This window comes from Vicia villosa, linkage group LG7, assembly GCF_029867415.1.
Source record: "Vicia villosa cultivar HV-30 ecotype Madison, WI linkage group LG7, Vvil1.0, whole genome shotgun sequence".
NCBI lineage: Eukaryota > Viridiplantae > Streptophyta > Magnoliopsida > Fabales > Fabaceae > Vicia > Vicia villosa.
The window spans coordinates 59361536-59381459 of NC_081186.1; the positions used below are offsets into that span (position 1 = coordinate 59361536).

General features: G+C 40.9%; 1 protein-coding gene across 1 annotated transcript; it reads right to left on the reverse strand.

The window, feature by feature from the left end:
- Window positions 1–16861: 16861 nt before the first annotated feature.
- LOC131619155 (uncharacterized) lies at window positions 16862–18928 on the reverse strand. Its single transcript, XM_058890285.1, has one exon. It carries the CDS (start codon window positions 18926–18928, stop codon window positions 16862–16864), a length of 2067 nt encoding a protein of 688 aa, XP_058746268.1.
- Between the last annotated feature and the right edge of the window lie 996 nt (window positions 18929–19924).

Genomic DNA, 19924 nt, shown 5'->3' on the forward strand with positions numbered 1-19924 from the left:
CCCACCAAGGCCAAATCCAATCGCACAGAATCCAGCGGTCGAATTGGGAACTCAAATCGAAACGACTGAGACTGGCCAACAAGCTATTCCTCGACAACAGCCCAGACTAGTTATGGTAGGGAGAGACGAACATCCTGACGAAGTTGTCCACAGAGTCAGGAGAAATGATTTGGCAACAGAAAATAATCTTACTGCCATGATAGAAAGAATAATGGCTAATAACGGCTTTAATACTGGATTTCGACGTCCAAATTACACATCTCCCATACCTGAATACATCATGCAAAGTGAATTGCCAAGGGGTATTAAGGTACTCAAGTTTACCAAATTTGCAGGGGATACTAGTGAATCGACGGTGGAACATATAGCCAGATATTTAACAGAGGCGGGAACGTTAGCAGGGAACGAAGATCTAAGGATCAAGTATTTTCCTAGTTCATTAACGAAGAATGCTTTCATTTGGTTTACTACTTTACCCCCAAACTCCATAGATACATGGACACAATTGAAAAGATTGTTCCACGAACAATTTTACATGGGTCAAACAAAGATAAGTTTGAAGGAATTGGCTAGCATTAAAAAGAAGTTCACAAAGCCTATTGATGATTAGCTAAACAGGTTTCGTTTGTTGAAATCAAGATGTTTCACAGTCGTCTCAGAGCACGAATTAGTCGAAATAGCCGCTGGTGGTTTAGACTATTCGATTAGAAAGAAATTAGATACCCAATATTTAAGAGACATGGCCCAATTGGCAGATAGGGTTCGACAGGTCGAACGGCTGAAAGCAGAAAAGGCTAAAGTGAACAAGAGTTATAAGAAAGAAAGAATATCCTACGTTGAAGTCGAAGACACTGATAGCGAAACCTTCGATGACTCATATAGCATAGAGGAGGTAGAAATAGATCTAGCTGAACTAAAAGAAGCACCGCCTTATGCTTGCAAATTACTTACCCCTGCCAACGGAAAAAATCCAGTAGAAAATGATAAAAGCGATAGATTTCCTAAGAAAACCTATACATTCGATGTCACCAAATGTGACGAAATATTCGATTTACTAGTAAAAGATGGCCAAATGATAGTGCCTCCTAACTCTAAAATTCCTCCGTTAGAACAACGGAAGAAGCGAGGCTTTTGTAAATATCATGGTTTTTTAGGCCATAAAACCTCACAATGTTTTCTTTTCAGGGATCTAATTCAGAATGCTATCAAGGATGGTCGTTTGAAATTCGCTGACAAGACCAAAAGTCATATGAAGGTCGATACCAACCCCCTGAACATTGCTGACACCGACCTGTGTGAGCCATGTGACATCAACATGGTGGAAGTGTCTGAAGTCGAATTTGCTGAACCAGAAATGATGTCAAAGGGAAAGCAGGCTACTAAAAGCCTAAATGATGACGCGGTCTTCAATACTGATGTTGAAGGATCCCTCGACCCAGAAATGACCGACAATCTGGAAGAAAAAACTAGTGAGGCCACTGAAGACCTCAGGATGAAACTTCAGCAGATACAAATTTCCGAAGCCCCTCCAGCAGTTGTCAACATGGTAAATGCTAGACGACCTTTGTCTGAAATCGAAGAGCAGGAGGAATGGTTGACAAGGCAACAGGGAAATGTGGATATTTCACCAAAGGGCGAAACTTTGAAAGATTACCTTTGGAATTGCCACGAGAAGAATGGAGGAAAAATGCTGATGTGCCCAAGATGCTCTATAATGCTGAATCGAAGAATCCAAGCTAACTTCGAGAGGACCCTGAGAGAGAGATTGGAGCAGCCTTGGAGAGGCGGAAACCTACTGCTAAAGATATACCCAAGAACTGCGGAAAGTTTGGTGAGTTTCTTGGTCAGATGCCACAAAGCAAATACGGAAGTGGTGTTATGTCCCAGGTGTGGAGCAGTGTATGATGAACTCCTAGCGCGTTCCCTCGAAAAGAGTTATTTTATCATGAATCGAGAAACCCAAGGTCTCCGTCCTAATATATATACGTTCGACAATCGAACTTCATATAAGAGGCCTGACAGTCCTCACCCTAAGGCACGAAGGGTCACATTCAAAGTCCCTGCAGATACACCTAGGGACAAATGGGTGCAAGCTGGCGCAAGAACCAATAAGTGGAGAAGTTGGGACCAAGGAGGAAGAACTGCGATGGCCTATAGGAAGCAATTCCAGACCTCAAATCGAGAGATGTATAGGCTTGAGAATTACAAAGGTAGAAATCCTATGTCCAGATCCCAATGGAGACGGCACCAGAGAATGAAGAAGGCCCAAAGAGAATACAAGCCAAGAGAGATTGGAGAGTCTAGCAGCAACCAAGTCCAACACCAGGGGGCAAAGGCAAGCAACCTCCGGTAGAACGCAGACTCTTCGAAGCTGAAAATATTTTAGAAGAAGAAGAAAAGATGCGTTCCAGTTCTTGGAAGGAAGAAGATAGAATGACAAATGATTTCGATTCAGATGGAGTATCATCTCTCAACTTGATATGCAACGTGGTGTCAGTCCTCCCTCACGAATTCAATCAAGAAACTGAAGTTGAGGAGTGTGAAGAAACTGACGTCGAAGAGATGACAAAACACAGACCTGTGTGTTACTACGTGCTAAACAACGGAGCAGTTGAGGAGCAGAATGCTTTCTTCGAAAGGCCTGACGAAGGCATGCGAAATCATCTGAAACCACTCTACATAAGGGCTAAGATTGAGAACGTTGGCATTAACAAAGTTCTGGTAGATGGAGGGGCGGCAGTGTATCTAATGCCCCAATACATGTTGAAGAGAATTGGTATGTTTGACACAGATATAAGGCCTCATAACATGGTTTTGTCAAACTACGAAGGTAAAATTGGGCAGACTCTGGGAGTTGTTCAAGTAAATTTAACTGTGGGTTCCATTACCAGACCAACTATATTCATGGTAATACCAGCAAAAGCAAATTATAACCTCTTGTTAGGAAGGGAATGGATCTACGGAGTTGCTGCGGTGCCCTCAACTATGCACCAAAGACTAACCATTTGGAGACAAGATGGCATAGTGGAGAACATCGAAGGAGACCAGAGTTATTATATGGCTGAAGTTAATCAAGTCAACAAAACTAGCTTCGACAGGAACCTGGGAAATATAGGACCTTGTCATGCTGCGGAAGATATATACACTCCAAACAAGAACGCATTATATTATCTATCTTTACACCCAAATGGCTTCCAGTGGAATAGAGAGATAATGGACGGTCCAGAGGATGTCGCATCAAGAGAGAATTATCCAACGATACGGCCAACAGGCTGGGACGACGACGTTGATGATGTCTGAGTCCTCCTTCTTTGAGAAGATTTCGGCTTATATAGCTGAGAACAAAAGAAACACGGCTCTCGAAGCCGAGTTATCAAACATGACAGTAAATTCGGTTTCAGAAAATAAGGAGATATCAAATTCAAGGTTACATGCGTCCTCTCAATCCTTTGAAGATCCAGTTCGAATGGTAAACACCACAGAGGAAGAACGTACCCAAAAACTGGACGCAATTTACGACGAAGAGCCTCTGGGGTTCGAAAAAGACCCTATGGCCTCAAATATTAAAATGTTAGCCCAAGATCCACTTGAAGAAGTAAATCTCGGGGAAGGAGATCGGAAGAGGATAACGTATGTTAGTGCAAAGCTGGAACCAACTCTAAAATCTAAAGTCATTACGTTGCTGAAAGAAAACAAAGATTGTTTTGCGTGGGATTACGACGAAATGCCTGGTTTGGGATGAGACTTGGTCGAGCTAAAGTTGCCAATCAAAGAAGGGAAAAAGCCTATTAAGCAAACTCCAAGAAGGTTTGCACCCGAGATCCATTCGAAGATCAAAGCAGAGGTAGAAAGACTCCTGCGCTGCAAATTCATCCAGACCACGAGGTATGTTGAATGGATTGCTAATATTGTGCCAGTTATTAAAAAGAATGGTTCTTTAAGGGTATGCATAGATTTTCGTGATCTAAACGCAGCAACACCTAAGGATGAATATCCTATGCCTGTGGCAGAAATGCTGGTAGATTCAGCCGCAGGTTTCGAGTATCTGAGTATGTTAGATGGATACTCTGGATATAACCAGATTTTCATTGCAGAAGAAGATGTATCTAAAACAACTTTTCGTTGCCCAGGGGCAATAGGTACATACGAATGGGTAGTAATGCCTTTCGGCCTAAAAAATGCTGGGGTAACATACCAAAGAGCAATGAATTCTATATTTCATGACTTTATAGAAACATTTATGCAGGTATATATAGATGATATTATGGTAAAATTTGTATCAGGTTCCAATCATCTAGATCATCTGAGCCAATCATTCGAGAGAATGCGAAAACATGGCTTGAAGATGAATCCCCTTAAATGTGCTTTCTTTGTGCAGGCGGGAGACTTCCTAGGTTTTTTGGTCCACAAGAAGGGGATAGAAATTAACCAGAATAAAACAAAGGCCATTATGGAAGCGAAGCCTCCTTCCACGAAGAAGCAACTGCAGTCCTTATTGAGGAAGATAAACTTTTTGAGAAGATTCATCTCCAATTTAAGTGGACGCACACAAGCCTTTTCACCTTTGCTTCGACTCAAGCAAGGCAAGTTTGAATGGCTAGCTGAACATCAAGAAGCTTTCGAAAAGATCAAGCAATACTTGATGCATCCTCTAATATTGGCTCCTCCGAATGGAAAGAAGCACATGCGCTTATATATTTCAGCTTCGGATAAAACAATAGGTAGCATGTTAGCTCAGGAGGATGAAAATGGCATCGAAAGAGCCATCTATTACCTAAGTAGAGTACTCAATGATGCAGAGACTAGGTATAGTGCAATAGAAAAACTCTGCCTTTGTTTATATTTCTCATGTATTAAACTCAAGTATTATATAAAGCCAGTTGATGTTTATGTTTCGTCCCATTGTGATGTTATTGAACATATGTTATCGAAGCCAATATTACATAGTCGAATTGGCAAATGGGCTTTGGCCCTAACTGAGTACTCTTTAACATTCCAACCCCTTAAGGCAATGAAGGGGAAAATTGTGGCAGATTTCATTGTTGATCATGCAGTAGTGGAAAATTCTCAGCAATACGTGGAACTGCCACCTTGGAAGTTATACTTTGACGGTTCAACTCACAAAGAAGGAACTGGCGTTGGAATATTGCTAATTTCTCCTGAAGGAATTCCAACAAAGCTCAAGTATAAAATCGAATGCCCTCTATGTTCCAATAATGAAGCTGAGTACGAAGCATTGATAGCCAGACTTGTAGCTTTGTTAGAATTGGGGGCAACCAGAGTCGAAATTAAAGGAGACTCCGAATTGGTGATTAAACAACTAACGAAAGAGTACAAGTGCATCAAAGAAAATTTGATCATGTACTTTGTCATAGCAAATAGGTTGCTTAAAAAATTCGAATATGTGGATCTGAACCATGTCCCGAGATTGCATAATCAGGAAGCAAACGATTTAGCACAACTAGCCTCAGGGTACAGGGTATCGAAAAGCAAATTCGAGGAATTGATCCAAGTAAGAGGCAGAGCAATGGCTACGAAACTTTCTCCAAGTGATATGGAAAACTCACAAATAGGGTTTGCTAACAAAGAAGAATTCGAAGTTTTGAACATAGACTCGTTGGCAGACACAGACTGGAGAAGTCCAATTGTGAATTATTTGAAGGACCCTTCGTCAGACACGGATAGAAAGGTAAAATATCGAGCCTTATCATACTTTCTGATGGGAAATGAGTTGTTCAAAAAGGCTCCTGAAGGAGTATTGCTAAAATTTTTGGGTGAAGCGGAAGCTTACTTAGCTCTCTCGAACGTGCATAGCGGAGCATGTGGTGCCCACCAAGCGGGGAACAAAATGAAATGGCTTCTATTTCGATACGGAATGTATTGGCCTTCCATGTTAAAACACTGCATAGAATTTGCCAAAGGGTGTCAAGAATGCCAAGAACATGCAGGTATTCAACATGCTCCCGCAAATGAACTAAGTTCAATAATAAAGCCTTGGCCCTTTAGAGGATGGGCGTTGGACCTAATTGGAGAAATTCACCCCAAGTCATCTAGAGGTCAAAGGTATATTTTAGTGGGAATCGACTATTTTACAAAATGGGTCGAAGCTATACCACTCGCGAATGTTGATCAAGAAGCTGTAATCGAGTTCATTCAAAAACATATTATATACAGATTTGGGATCCCAGAAAGTATAACTACAGATCAAGGATCAGTGTTTACTGGGCGAAAAATGCAAGATTTCGCCAGAGAGATAGGCTTCAAGTTGTTTACTTCTACACCTTACTATGCTCAGGCAAATGGACAAGTCGAAGCAGCGAACAAAATAATAATTGGTCTCATAAAGAAACATGTAGGGAAAAAACCTAAAAGTTGGCACAGAACTTTGGACCAAGCACTTTGGGCTTGTCGAACATCTCCAAAAGAAGCTACGAACACTACACCTTTTCAACTGACATTTGGACATGATGCGGTACTCCCAGTTGAAATATACTTGCAATCAGTCCGGATACAAAGACAAGCAGAAATTCCCCCTAACATGTACTGGGAACTGATGATGAATGAATTAGTTGACTTGGACGAAGACAGACTTCGAGCTTTGGAGATGATAAAGAGACAGAAAGAAAGGGTGTCCAGAGCATATAATAAAAAGGTGAAAGGTAAAACGTTTATTAATAATGACCTAGTTTGGAAAGTTATTTTACCTATAGATCGAAAGAACCAAGCTTTGGGGAAATGGTCCCCACACTGGGAAGGTCCCTTTCGAATCTTGAAAGTATTTTCAAATAATGCTTACGAGATAGAGGAATTAGTAGAAGATCGTAGGATCTTAAGAGTGAATGGGAAGTATCTAAAGAGATACAAACCAAGCATGCATGAAGTAAAGATTGCAAAAACGTAGACATCTAAGTAATACTACGTAAGCCAAAATGGTTAGATTTGCACCAAAATGGCTCCGTGACCAGAAAACATGTATAAATAAAAATACGGCAGAAGATCTTCATTAATTTTTTTAAAAAAAAGGAGGTACAAGCGACTTTGGTCCATATGGAGCAGCAAAGATTACAAAAAGCGAAGCAGTAAAAAACCTAAAAAGGATCTACCCTTTAGTTGACCCTTTGTTCTAAGTCTTCCAAAGACAGCATATGAAGACCCTCTGCTTCGAACATGTTCATGCGCCCCAAATCTCGCATCCTTCGCACTACACCTCTCTTGAGGAACAAGTAGGATAAAAACCTCCCAAAAGGAAGGCAACTTACTGAACCCTCTCGAGAGGAAGTTAAAGCGACAGTCTCCACGAGTCGTTTGAAGATCAACAAAGGAAAGTTGATCTTCACCCCTCGCAAAGCACAAGAGATGAACTCTAAGTCCTCCACCATAATGCTGTTCTCATCACAGCTTCGTGGGTAAAAGTTACCCACTAGAAGTTGATGCCAAATCCTGATGACTTTGGCGCTATATGGATCATTCTCCATGAGACCCTTTAGTAAGACAGAAGTGGTCATGGTGAAGCTGTTATCATCAAAGGTTGCTCCAGTGTTGCTGCAGCGCAACAAGTCAGAGATGGTGGAGGGCGTGATAGAAACTTCAGCCCCTCGAACTTTAGAAACTATGGTAGTTCTTCCTTCAGGATCAATGCGTAGGTACGCAAACATCCAGAAGTCAGCAAGCATCTTGGGATAAACATTCCCTTCTAAAATTGTTGGGTAAAATCCCATCCCCTGATTGTGGAAAAGAGCATGAAGGCTGATGTAATGCCTGCTGAATTCTTCTGGGCAGGGTTTGAACTCTTTTTTAATAAGAGTTCTAATGTTAGCATAGGTTAGGTTGCTGTTGAGTGCCATGCTAGAGGTTGAAAAAGATTGTGGTTGAAAAGAGCACGAGAGGGAAGAAAAGAGTTCTGAAGTGAAGGTTTGGAAAAAGCGTGAAGAAAAGAATGGGACACTAACCCTTTATATAGTCAAAATGAGCGATAAGGAAACGTTTCAGTTTTAATGATTGATTAGACTGCGTTTGGTGTTTCCAGAGAGAATTTATGGTCACCGCCGTTTCCCGCCCTTGGAAGTTGGAACGTAATCATAAAACTGATGCACGCACGTCTTAAAGAGACGTTTGAGAGGAAATGAAGTCAGCAAATAATGATGATTACGGCTAAGGGGAGGAGAAACGTCAAGTCTAGGGCTGCGAAGGGCAATCGAGCCACGTGAGGCATTCATTAAGGTTACTATGGCGTAAAAGAAATATATTGATAATATTTTGAAATATTGCTAAACATTACCATTGGTCATCTCAGAGCAAAATGTGAACACATAAAAAGACGAGTTTTGCATACATATATTCTGAAAATGAGCGATTACAAAACAAAGGGATTTACGCCACAAAAAGTAATACAAAGTTCGAAGAAAATTAACTGAAATCCCTAGGAAGGCTATCTTTGATCTTCGAATACTGAGCCTCCCACGAAGACATACGAAGCTCAAGCAATGCTCGTTGCTTCTTTAACTCTTCGATCTCTGGCACCAATTTCTGTGCAGCTTCGAAGTGTTGGATACCTAGTCGCGCTACTTTAGCTATCTCTTGATCATTGGTTTGTCGAATGGTTGCTTGGCGAGATTCAGCTTCCTGTATCTTCTTTTCGAGTTTCTTAATCTCTTGCTTCCAAGATTGTATATTTTTCTCACACTTATCATATTCTTCTTGGTTCTTCAAACGTTCTAACCTAAGAGCGTCACCCTTGTTGGTTGCCTCAATGGCAGCTTTCCATGAAGAACTATGAGAAGCCATTTTTGCAGCAAGCTGCTCATTAACATTGTTCTGTCCAAGAATGTTAGACTGAAGCTGGTCGATTAAAGAGCCCAGAAGTACAATCACATCTGAGACCTCTTTCGAAGCCAGAAGTAAATCCACTTTCTTCAAGAGTTGCTTCAAGCCATGACATCTCGTGGTGTCCTTACTTAAGATTTCGACGAGGTTCGTTTCGAAGAAATTCTCCTTTATTTGATGAAGGAGGCCAGGGGTGTCCTCTTTGTCTCCAGACTTGGTCTAAACAGTTGGAGAAGCTTCGGACGCAAGAGCTGAAATACTATCAATGTTCATCATGGTTTTAAGAAAGCTGAGAGGATCAGTTTGCCTAAGTTGCTCCAATTCTGAAGGAGTAGGTGTGGCTGGGGCAGGCATTGGAGTAGTTTCAGGAATAACTACAGTTTCAAAATTTGAATTTCCACAGAGGTCAGTTTCGATCAACTTAGAGGTTTCTTCCACGACACCTTGATCAGATACAGTGGCCTCACTCCCAGTCGATGGTACAGCTGCATTATCTTCGCCTGAGAATTGGTCCTCCTCACCCATGTTTGCGTCTTTGCGAGTAGGAGGAGAATCATCAGTCGAATGGCTTCCTTCAACGGAGGATACAGTATTGATAGTGGCAAGAGGAGGAGCGTCTTCGAGGACTGGTGAAAGTATATGAGAGGTGTGTTGAGGGACATCTGCAAAAATGAACAAATATGGTTAATTGTGGTGTAAGAGTTGCAAGAGAATCATTCGACATAAGCAAAAGACTTCTTTGTTCACCTTGAAGATTACCAAGGGCAATGGCAGCATTGAAGGAGTTGAAATCAGAAGTAGCTGTTCCAATATCATCCTGCAATCATAAGGTGATGTTAACTTAATCATTCGAAATAAGATTTATAGAAATGATTATGTTGCAAAGCCTAGATACCTTAGCTGTATTAGTGGCTGGACTTGAATTGTGGCTTTCCATCACGAGAGCATTACTAGTGGCTTTTAAAGGCGATTCTTCAGAAGACACCTTATCACTCGAAGAAGTGATCTTCGAAGACCCAGGTCCTTTCCCTTTGCCCACAGGTGGTGACCTTTTGTCTCTTTTTATGCCCTTGCCTGGTACGAGGAGGAGACTTGTCTTCCTCATCCGAAGCAAAGTCTGGAGTACTAGTTGGAAGAACTTTTCGCTTCGAAGGCATTGGAGGCTTCGAACTCTGAAAAGTGAAAAGGAGAAAAATAAGCGTTATTCGTAAGACATGCAAGTTGGAATATGAAATGTGTGTGTACCGTGGGTTTCGCGTCAGTTGTAATAGAATCGCTCCCACTTGGCTTATTGCTCTTCGAGGCCTCAGAATCTTTCTGCGCAGCAGTTGCTTTAACCTTTCTCTTTCGAGCAACAGCTGTAACAAAGATTGGAATTATTATTTTGATAAGAGAAAGAAGAGTCAGTCTAAACATTAACTAGACCCAAACCTTCGGGTATTGGAGTCAAGACACGAACGTATTCAAGATCTATATGAAGACGCCCTTTGAAAGTATCCAGGGTATGCTTAGTCAGGACCACTCGTTCAGCGCGTTTTTTGGTACTCTCTTGAAGAATTTTGAAAGCATTCCCACACACGAACCAGTCTAGGAAAGGAGGACTTAAAGCCACACCAAAATCAGCACTTGGTAGTGGAGGGAATTTTGGAGGATTAAGTTTAAATGCCACTTCATAACGTAGTTCTGGTCGAACAGACGGGGGCAATTTCAACTTATCCAGTTTTGCAGAAAACTTTTCACGTAAAATAACAGCAGCTTCGCGAACGGTCCGACTAAGATCATCAGGCCTGTAAATAGTTTCAAAGAACTTTTGAAAGGCTTGGATTTCTTTAATGTGAGTGGAGGTACCTTTGTGGAATTTATCCTGCACAGCAGTAAAAGCTTCAGTTAGTTCTCGAGTAAGGCCTTCGACATCATAGATTTGTGTGGTATAATAATCTGACCACCATTGTTGAAAATCTGGAGTGGAATAGAAAGCAGGAACGAAAGAGATAGGAGAAAGGGTGAAAACATCGGTATATCTGGCTATCTTCGTATCACATTCATCTTCCGTTAGATATAAAGTACGAAAGCACATGTGGTTCCTTTTGTCATACAGACACTTGGGCTTCACTTGGGCCAACCCAAACTGTCTCGACACAAGATTTGGCTGATAGCAAACGAGGATACATTGACCTTTGGAAGGTCGAAGGCGGTGATAGAATAACCTCGGGGTAAGAAAAGCTTCCCAAATAGCCAAAGACTCAGCTTGGTGATCCGGAGATGTTGCAGGAAACTCTCGAGTAAACCATTCAGGACCTACAGCTCTTCGTACAAATGGAGCCATCGAAGAACTGAACTAGTAACGTTTAGCAAACATCATTACATATGCTAAGAAATGTTCACGAAGTTTCCCAGTTTCTTCTTTCGGGGTTAACAAGGCTAATCTAGTCCCTTTGACAGCTCGATTTTTGATTTCTGGAACTTCTTCGTTGACGACGCCCCGGAATGGGAGGTGAGCTTCGAAAGTGGCATTAAGCCACAATTGTAATAACCAGAAGGGACCAGCAAAAAGGAGAGATCCTGTTGTGTAAGTCTTTACAAGATCTACAGCTTCACCAAGGTTTTCATAAAGAAATCCTAGAATCAATTGGCTCAGGTTCAGTTTCTTGCCATCATGTAACTGATTAGCCATGCAAAGATATCTTTTCGCTACTTGTATGGACCTGGAGCAGAAAACACACCTCGAAAGCCATAATGCCAGGAAAGCAATATGTTCTACGTCAGAGACTGCAGCATTTGCCTGATCATGATATTGCTCGATGAAAGCAGTATAAGTGACTGTAGCTTCGTTGAAGTTGATAGTATCAACATCCAAGACATTAGGATCAAAGGTTTCGCTAGTCGGTCGAAGCCCTGTGATGGCAGCTACGTCGAAAAGGGTTGGAGTAATCATTCCACATGGAAGGTGAAAGGTATTGTGAGAAGCGTCCCAGAAATGGACTGACGCTACTAACATAGTTTGGTTATACTCTAAACCAGTCTTGGACAATTGAATTAGGTCATAAATCCCTAACTCTTGCCAGAAAGAAGCCTTCTGTTTCTCCACTTTGGCTAACCAAGAATAGTACAGTTCGGGATCTTTTGCTAAAGGGATTGACCTAAAAACCTTCACAAAATTGGTTACATAATCTAACCTAATTTTCTCTAAGGCTACGGGAGGCGCAGTTGAATCCCCTTCTGTAGGGTTAGAATCCTCTAAGATTGGATTACCTTCATCATCTATTTTAATCTTGCTAACCAGAGGCCTAGTCTTATAATACACAGGAAAGAATTTATTTGGTGAACTTCCGCAGTATTCGGATTTGGTATGTATTCTTGAGAAGCGTAAATGGCGCGTTCTTCCGCAGTATTCGGATTTGGTATGTATTCTTGGTTCCCCATTTGCATAGGTTTCTAAAGCTTTAGAACTGGTTGGAGAGCATTTGAAGAAGACGCCATTGAAAGATGTTTGATTTGAGGAAGAAGTTTGGAGACAACTAAGTACGATCTTTTCTGAAAAGAGTTTGAAGGAATAGAACTGAAAGGGAAAAAGAGAGGAAAAGACTAAGTATTTAAAGGTTTAACGGAAACCCTTTCAAATATTTTGGGTAAAGACTAAAGGACACGCGGCAAGTATTGATTTAATCCAACGGCGGTCGAATAGTCACCAGCTCTATTCCTAGGATATAGGAGTAATGATCATAAAATAAGGTCAAGACGTGGGAATGTAACTGTTGAGAAGACGTTTTTGAAAGCGACAAGACGTTTTGGAAATAGAGTCATAATTGATTATGACGTCAATTATTAGTCTCGGGACTCTAAGAAAGCAAAACGAAATCCCATCATGGCAAGAAACGCCCATTTCTCTCGTTTGTCGAAACAGGCATTTATTGGGGGCAATTTGTTAGCTGGAGATTTCGTTTAAGAAGTTGATCTTCGAAGGTTTTAAGTTTGAAGAATGATGGTTACTGATGACCATCTTCGAAGATTTAAAAAATGGCTACTGATGGCCATGCTTCAAGAAAATGTCTAAGTTGAAACGAAGGAGAGAAGTATCGAAGCTAACACGGAAGATATCTTTGCCAAGACTTAGACATTTCGCGGAAAATTACATAAAGTACTGAAGCTTAATGTATTTCCGTAACATTTTCGAATATAACTATATGGCCACATGTCGAAAAGGACTTGAGCGGGAAGATTTGAATTGCGAAACGGTTTATGTAACTGCACATAGACAGATGGCATCCCCAGAGTTCTCGTGGATAACGTGGCATTAGATTATTGTATGACCGTTAGGGTCAAATTTAGTATAAATAGGAGTCTTAATGATAGGATTTCGTGTGTTCATTTTGTACAAATCACTCACATATTGCTCAAGTATCAAGTGTTAAGAGAAAGAGTTCGCTGAGAAATGTACGTATGACACCACCAATTTGAATACATGTGTATTTACTTCTATCAAATATCTTTTCGTTTTCTTTACTTTCCTTGTTTAAACTTTTACTTTCGAAGTCATTTAATTTCATGCACCTTTACTTTCGAAGTCATTTAATTTCATGCACTTTTACTTTCGAAGTCATTTAATTTCATGCACATTACTTTCCTGCAATTTATATTCTTGCGACTTACATTCTTGCATGTTAATTTTCTTGCAATTTACATTCTCGCAATTTACATGTTTTCTTATTACGATTTATGCGTCGAAGTTACACTAACTCATATAACCAACGTTATCTCGAATGATTAGTCATTTGAACATAAATTTCTCGAAATCAAAACAAACAGGTATGAACCAAATCACGTCAATAAACCTTTCGTTTGACCATGTCCTAGGATCAATCTAGTCGATCCTGCGAGTAACCAAATCATATTTATTATAGTTTGGAGGACTAGCGGTTGTTTACCGGAAATCACCCTAAACACAATCACAGACAATAGGACTTAGATCGGCAACAGAAGTACAACCATTAATACAATCTACAACAGCCAAGGCGTCCGATTGGAGAGTAAAGTCCGTAATTCCCAAATCCTTCGCCACTTGCAGCGCCCATCTAATGGCCATAGCTTCAGCAGCAGCAGGGTTGGTAACACTAAAGATTCACTTCGTGGCAGCAAGAAAAATGTTGGAGGAAGGGTCGCGGATGACGCAACCAAAGGAAATGATCCCATCCTCAAAACAGCCAGCATCAGTTTGCACCACCCATCCTTTTGGACGAATCGTTGCTGCCATACTATGTCCCCTGCAAGACTCGTTACCAGCGACATACAACAATTCCTTGTTAAAGGTATTCCATATTTCCAATGCCACTGCACATGGGTCGGGATTCACCTTTTTAAAAATCACGCAATTCCGTACTTTCCACATTTTCCACAGATATATAGCCACCATTTGCCCAAGGTTAAAGTCTTTTTTCGCGAAGATGGCATCTAACCAATCTGCGACATCACCTGCCTCCGGTGCTCTAATACCCAAAGGCCCAGAAAAAAAGACTTTTTTAGCAAAACTACAGCGAAGAAAAAGATGACATATATTCTCAGTGTCAGTATGGCAAAAAGGACATAAACCGTCCGACGTGACTCCTTTACCTCGCAAGTTCTCCTTTGTGGGCAGAATATTCTTTGAGACTCTCCACAGAAAATTTTTAATCCTTGGATTAACTTTGAGTTTCCACAACTGTTTTCAAAAACCGTGAGTATCCAAAGAAGAAGAACTGGGACTGTTATTGCTGCGTGTTCTCCCCTGAATGTGGTAAGCAGTTTTTACTGAATATTCTCCGTCCAAAGCATGGTGCCAAATGAGTTTGTCCTCCGGGAGATTGAAAGAGAGAGGAATGCTGCTAATGTGCCGAACGTCATCCTCGTCGAAATTTTCTATGAGAGCTTCCATGTTCCAGCATGCTATATTTTAGTCAATCAATTAGCTCACCTTGCATGAGGGCTCGAGAGTAGAGACCGGTGAAGAAGGCTTGAAACCAGGCAGAGTCGGAATCCATCTATCACCATATATACTGACTTTCTCCCCATTGCCAATTCGCCATCGAGAACCATTCATAACTAAATCCTTTGAGCTTAAGATACTTCGCCAGGCATAGCTAGAGTTAAAACCAGGCATAGCATTAGCAATAGAGCACCGCGGGTAATAACGCCCTTTGAAAAACCTTTCCATGAGGGATCCATCAGCTTGAAGCAGTCTCCAAAATTGTTTGCCTAACAGACTAATGTTGAAATCATGAATGCCTCTGAATCCAATTCCTCCATCCTTTTTAGACTTTGCCATTCTCTCCCACTTCATCCAATGAATCTTCCGCTCACCTTCCTTCGAGCCCCACCAAAACTTTGCCAGCATAGATTCAATCTCTTTGCAGCAGCTCTCCGGGATACGGTAACAACTCATAATATAAGTGGGTATAGCTTGTGCCACCGCTTTTATCAGGACTTCTTTGCCGGCTCTGGAGAGAAATTTTTCTTTCCATCCTTTCACCTTCTTCCATATTCGCTCAACAACCAGCCTAAAGACCTCCTTCTTAGATCTCCCAAAAACCACCGGGAGCCCCAAATATCTTGAATGATGATGAACTCCCTGGAACTTCAAAATATTCTTGATTCTGTCTTTTGCCTCGTCACCAACGTTGCTGCTAAAAGAAGCTTCAGATTTTTCAGTGTTAATGCTCTGTCCCGAAGCTTGCTCATAGACCTTTAGAATCTGTTGGATACGCCCAGCTTCAGCCTCACTTGCCCTTGCAAAAAGCAAACTGTCGTCCGCAAAGAAAAGATGGGAGATGATGGGGGATCTTCGCGCAACTTTAATGCCATGAATCCTACCATTATCCACTTCGTTCCTCAGCATCCCGGACAGCACATCTGCACAAAGAACAAATAAATAGGGTGAGAGTGGATCTCCTTGGCGGAGACCCCTATCTGGAGAGAATCGTTTGCTTGGTTGGCCATTGATAAGTAACTGGTAGGAGACAGTCGTAACACACTTCTGGATAAGAGTGATGAAGGAAGATGGGAATTCCATGATTCTTAAAGTTTCAAGCACAAAAGGCCACTGCATCCTATCATATGCCTTAGACATGTCGAGTTTCAGCGCCATGATTCCTTTCCTGCCCTTCTTTTTATGTTTCATCCAATGAAAACATTCCATGGCTATTAAGGCGTTATCGGTAATGAGTCTGCCCTTAATAAAAGCACTTTGTTCTTCACTTATGATGTCGGGTAGAAAGGATTTCAAACGGTTGGCAATAGCTTTGGTAGCCGCCTTCATAATGACATTGCATAAGCTAATTAGACGGAAATCTTTATGCGTTGATGGATTCTTCTTCTTAGGGATAAGCGTAATGAAAGTGTTGTTGATGTCTGTCGGATCCCTACCATTGTTGAGAATCTCCAGCACATAGTGAACCGTCTCCTTTCCTACAATGGACCAGTATTTTTGATAAAACAGTGCAGGCAGCCCATCTGGACCCGGCGATTTTGTGGGGTGCATATCAAAAATTGCAGTATGGATCTCTTCAGGAGTGAATTGCCTTGCACAGAGTTGCTTTTCATTGCCTGAAAGCCTTCCACGAGCGAAGTTGCACACTGGGGTGATGTTGCAGGGGCTGGAGGACTTGAAGATTTCCTTGAAATAGGAGATTAAAATCCTTTCACAACTGTCCCGACCTTGTTTCCAGACGCCATCCTCATCTTTTAGTCTCTTGATTTGATTAGTTTTCCTCCGTTGATCAGCTTTGAAGTGAAATTTTTTTGTATTTTTGTCTCCATCCATAAGCCAAACGGCACGACTGCGTTGTCTCCATAGTGTCTCCTCAGATTTCAAGAGCCAATCCCTCTGTCTCTCCAAAGCTTTGAATTGCTGGATTTCCGTCGGATCACCCGTCCATCTCTTGTCTTCCTTCATGAGATCTTCTAGCCTTAGGATTTCTTTTCGGATAGCGTTGGTCCTCATACTTTTGAATTCGTGCTGCAGCTCATGTAAGGATCTAATCCTTTGGTGTATCGATTCTGAATTTCTTTACCAAAGTTGTTTGATTAAATCCTCGCATTTTGATTCCTTAGACCAAGCTTCCTCGAAGCGGAACAAGTATCTTCTTTTCTCCGGAACAGCTTCCTTTTGAATAAGGATTCGAAGAGCGGCATGATCGGAACAAAATCGCTCCAAATGAACAACTCTGGTGAGGGGAAAGTACTGTAGGAATTCGTAAGAAACAAGACTTTTATCCAATCTGCATTGGATGTTCGCTTCACCTTCTCTCCCATTTGACCAAGTAAAGGGGTAGCCCTCAAAGCTCACCTCTTGAAGGCCACAAATCTCCATGGTGTTCCTGCCCCATAAGAATTGAGATGCAGATCTGCTATTGCCTCCCTTCTTGTCAGCAATGGACACTGTATCATTCAAATCACCAAAGAAGATCATCCTATTACTACCTTGCTCACGTAATTCTTGAATCAGACTCCACGTCTCCTTTTTCCTTACTTCCTCAAGATAACCATAAATACCCGCAAAGGACCAACATTCATCTTCGTCATCCTGTTTACAGCTACCAGCTATATGTTTTTGAGAGTAAGAAATAATATCAATATCAAGATCCTGTTTCCACCATAAACACAATCCTCCGGCTCTATTTCTTCCATTTCCCCTACAGTCCACTGACACCTCAAACTTAAAATTAAATCTCTGTTTCAGAATAGCCAATTCATCTTTCTTGAAACGTGTCTCCATCAACAAGACAAGCTGGGGATTCTCCACCTTTAGAAGCCTCGCAAGGCCTCGAACTGCACGGGGGCTCCCCAATCCCCGGCAGTTCCAGCTAATGGTTTTCATTGGTGTAGGCGGTGTTGGTCGTCCAACACCACCTCTGTTTGAAGTCTTTGATGATTTCCTTCTACCTCGGCCTATTTCCTTTTTTTTGTCTCCGTTAACATATTCATCCAAGGGTCCCTCTGTTATCATCACATCCATCAATTGGCGTTTCCCAATCTTGGGTTTAGAAGCTTTCCCGGAATTGACCTTTGATTGCTTTGTTGGATTTCTGCGCGTCCACTTCCTTTGTTGCTCTCCTACAGCCTTTGGGACTTTGTTAGTTGAGTGTTTATTGGTAGACAGCATGACTGCACCCAGAGTTTCTGCCACTGTTTCCACATCCATGTTGTTTTTGGAGGCGTCCCTTTCTCCCTTGTTACCGCTACTTTGTTGATTTGGAGATGGTTGTATTTGATGAACTTCTAGGTCCTCTCCATTGTCTTTCCCTTTTGCTTCACATTGACTCTGGCTAGATGACGCGTTGAATAGTTCCCTACTGCATAAGCTAGAACTTGATTCACGCTTTTTGAAATCGTCGGTGAGTTTCGGTAACGGAGAAGCCCTCAACCATTGACCAAAGGCTAGATCCTGTTCTTCGATATCTTCAAAACCCTCATCATTGAGTTCTTCCACCGCTTCGCAGTCCTTAATCTGGTGACCCATTCTCCCACATATGAAACAGAAAATGGGGAGCCTTTCATATTTGAAATGGACCCTAATCTTCTTGTCTTTAAAGGATACAATTGTGCCACACTTTAAAGGTTCCTTCAAATCCATATTGACTTTTAGACGCATGAACCTACCATTCCTGTGGGCTTCTCTAGCGTCCATCTCTTCAAAGGTGCCTATGATATTTCCCAGTTTTCTAGCCATAGTTTTAGATCTGAGTATAAGGGGAAGATCGTAAATTCTAACCCAGAAGGAGCTGAAGTGCAGGTCAAGGTCAGAGGGTTGTTCTTCTCCTGAGATGCGTTTTAGAACAAGAAGGGCTCTGTCAAAGCTCCAGGGTCCAGTTTTGAGTACGTATTCCATGTCTCTCTTCGAGCTGAACTTGAAGATGAAAAGATTTTTGTTTAGATCTTGGACTTCCACTGTGTGCTTTAGCTTCCATGCGTTTAGCATTGTGCTCTTGAAGGCTCTGCTATTGAAATTACTTTCCGTCCACAGTTTCCCAGCTAGAGTTCTCTGAAGCGATTCGTCTTCAAAAAGTTCACCCTCACCCACGACCACTCTTTCTTCTTCTTCCTTCGAGAGTGAAAAATCTTTCCATTTTTCCATGATGCCAATAAGAGCCAAAAACCGCCATGAGAGGATAGTACGAAAACCCAAGAAGGGGGAGAAAGAAACCTAATCAAGAGATAGGTTGAGAAACCAGAGGATCTGGGGGAAAGCCGCTACAGCCAATAGAGGAGGAGGGCAAGGGACACGATAAGATTTTTTAGAGAGAGAAGGTCTGCCTTCTCTCTAAAAATCACGTGAGATAAATCTTAATCCAAATAGAATGGACCATTTCATACAAAGACTATAATGTGATAATCTAAATTTTAGTCTTTTTGTTTTTAGCTCTTTTAAATCTGTGTACTGTTTACTTATATGGAAGATGATGTCTTTATAGAAGATGATAATAACTTTTAATGATGATGAAAGGTACACAGTTAATTCATATAATTCTTATAATTTATATGATTCTAAATTATGATTCTTTTTGTGGTTAATTTATGAGTACAACTTTCATGAAGAGACGAACACTCATTCTTTGCAATATTTGGTACAGTGCAGTTAAAATTTTGTTTTTAAAAAAAGTTGGAAAGAAACATAATAACACCATTTCACGTGACATATTTGTGAAGTAATTTAGCACAGAAAAATGTAAAGGCATATAGAAGCATGTGATTAAATGGTCCATTCATGAGACACGTAACCAAGTCTTATAAAGTATTAAAGTTAAACAATTGCAATACAACAAAACCACAACTTTCAGTAACAATAGTATTTCTAATTTATTCTATTTAATTATTAGTATAAAACTTATCCTATTTATCAGTATAAAATTATATAGATAAATATGTCATTTATATGATATTTTAAATTTATGTAAAATATATTGAATATAATATTTATTTATGTTAATTTTAATATGTGCCATAAATTTATATATTTATGATTTATAAATTATTCAAATATGAGAATTTGGATAGTTAAAAAAATATTTGATTTTAATCTATGATGTATGTAATGGTAACAAAACATATGTAAATAAAATATTAAATATAT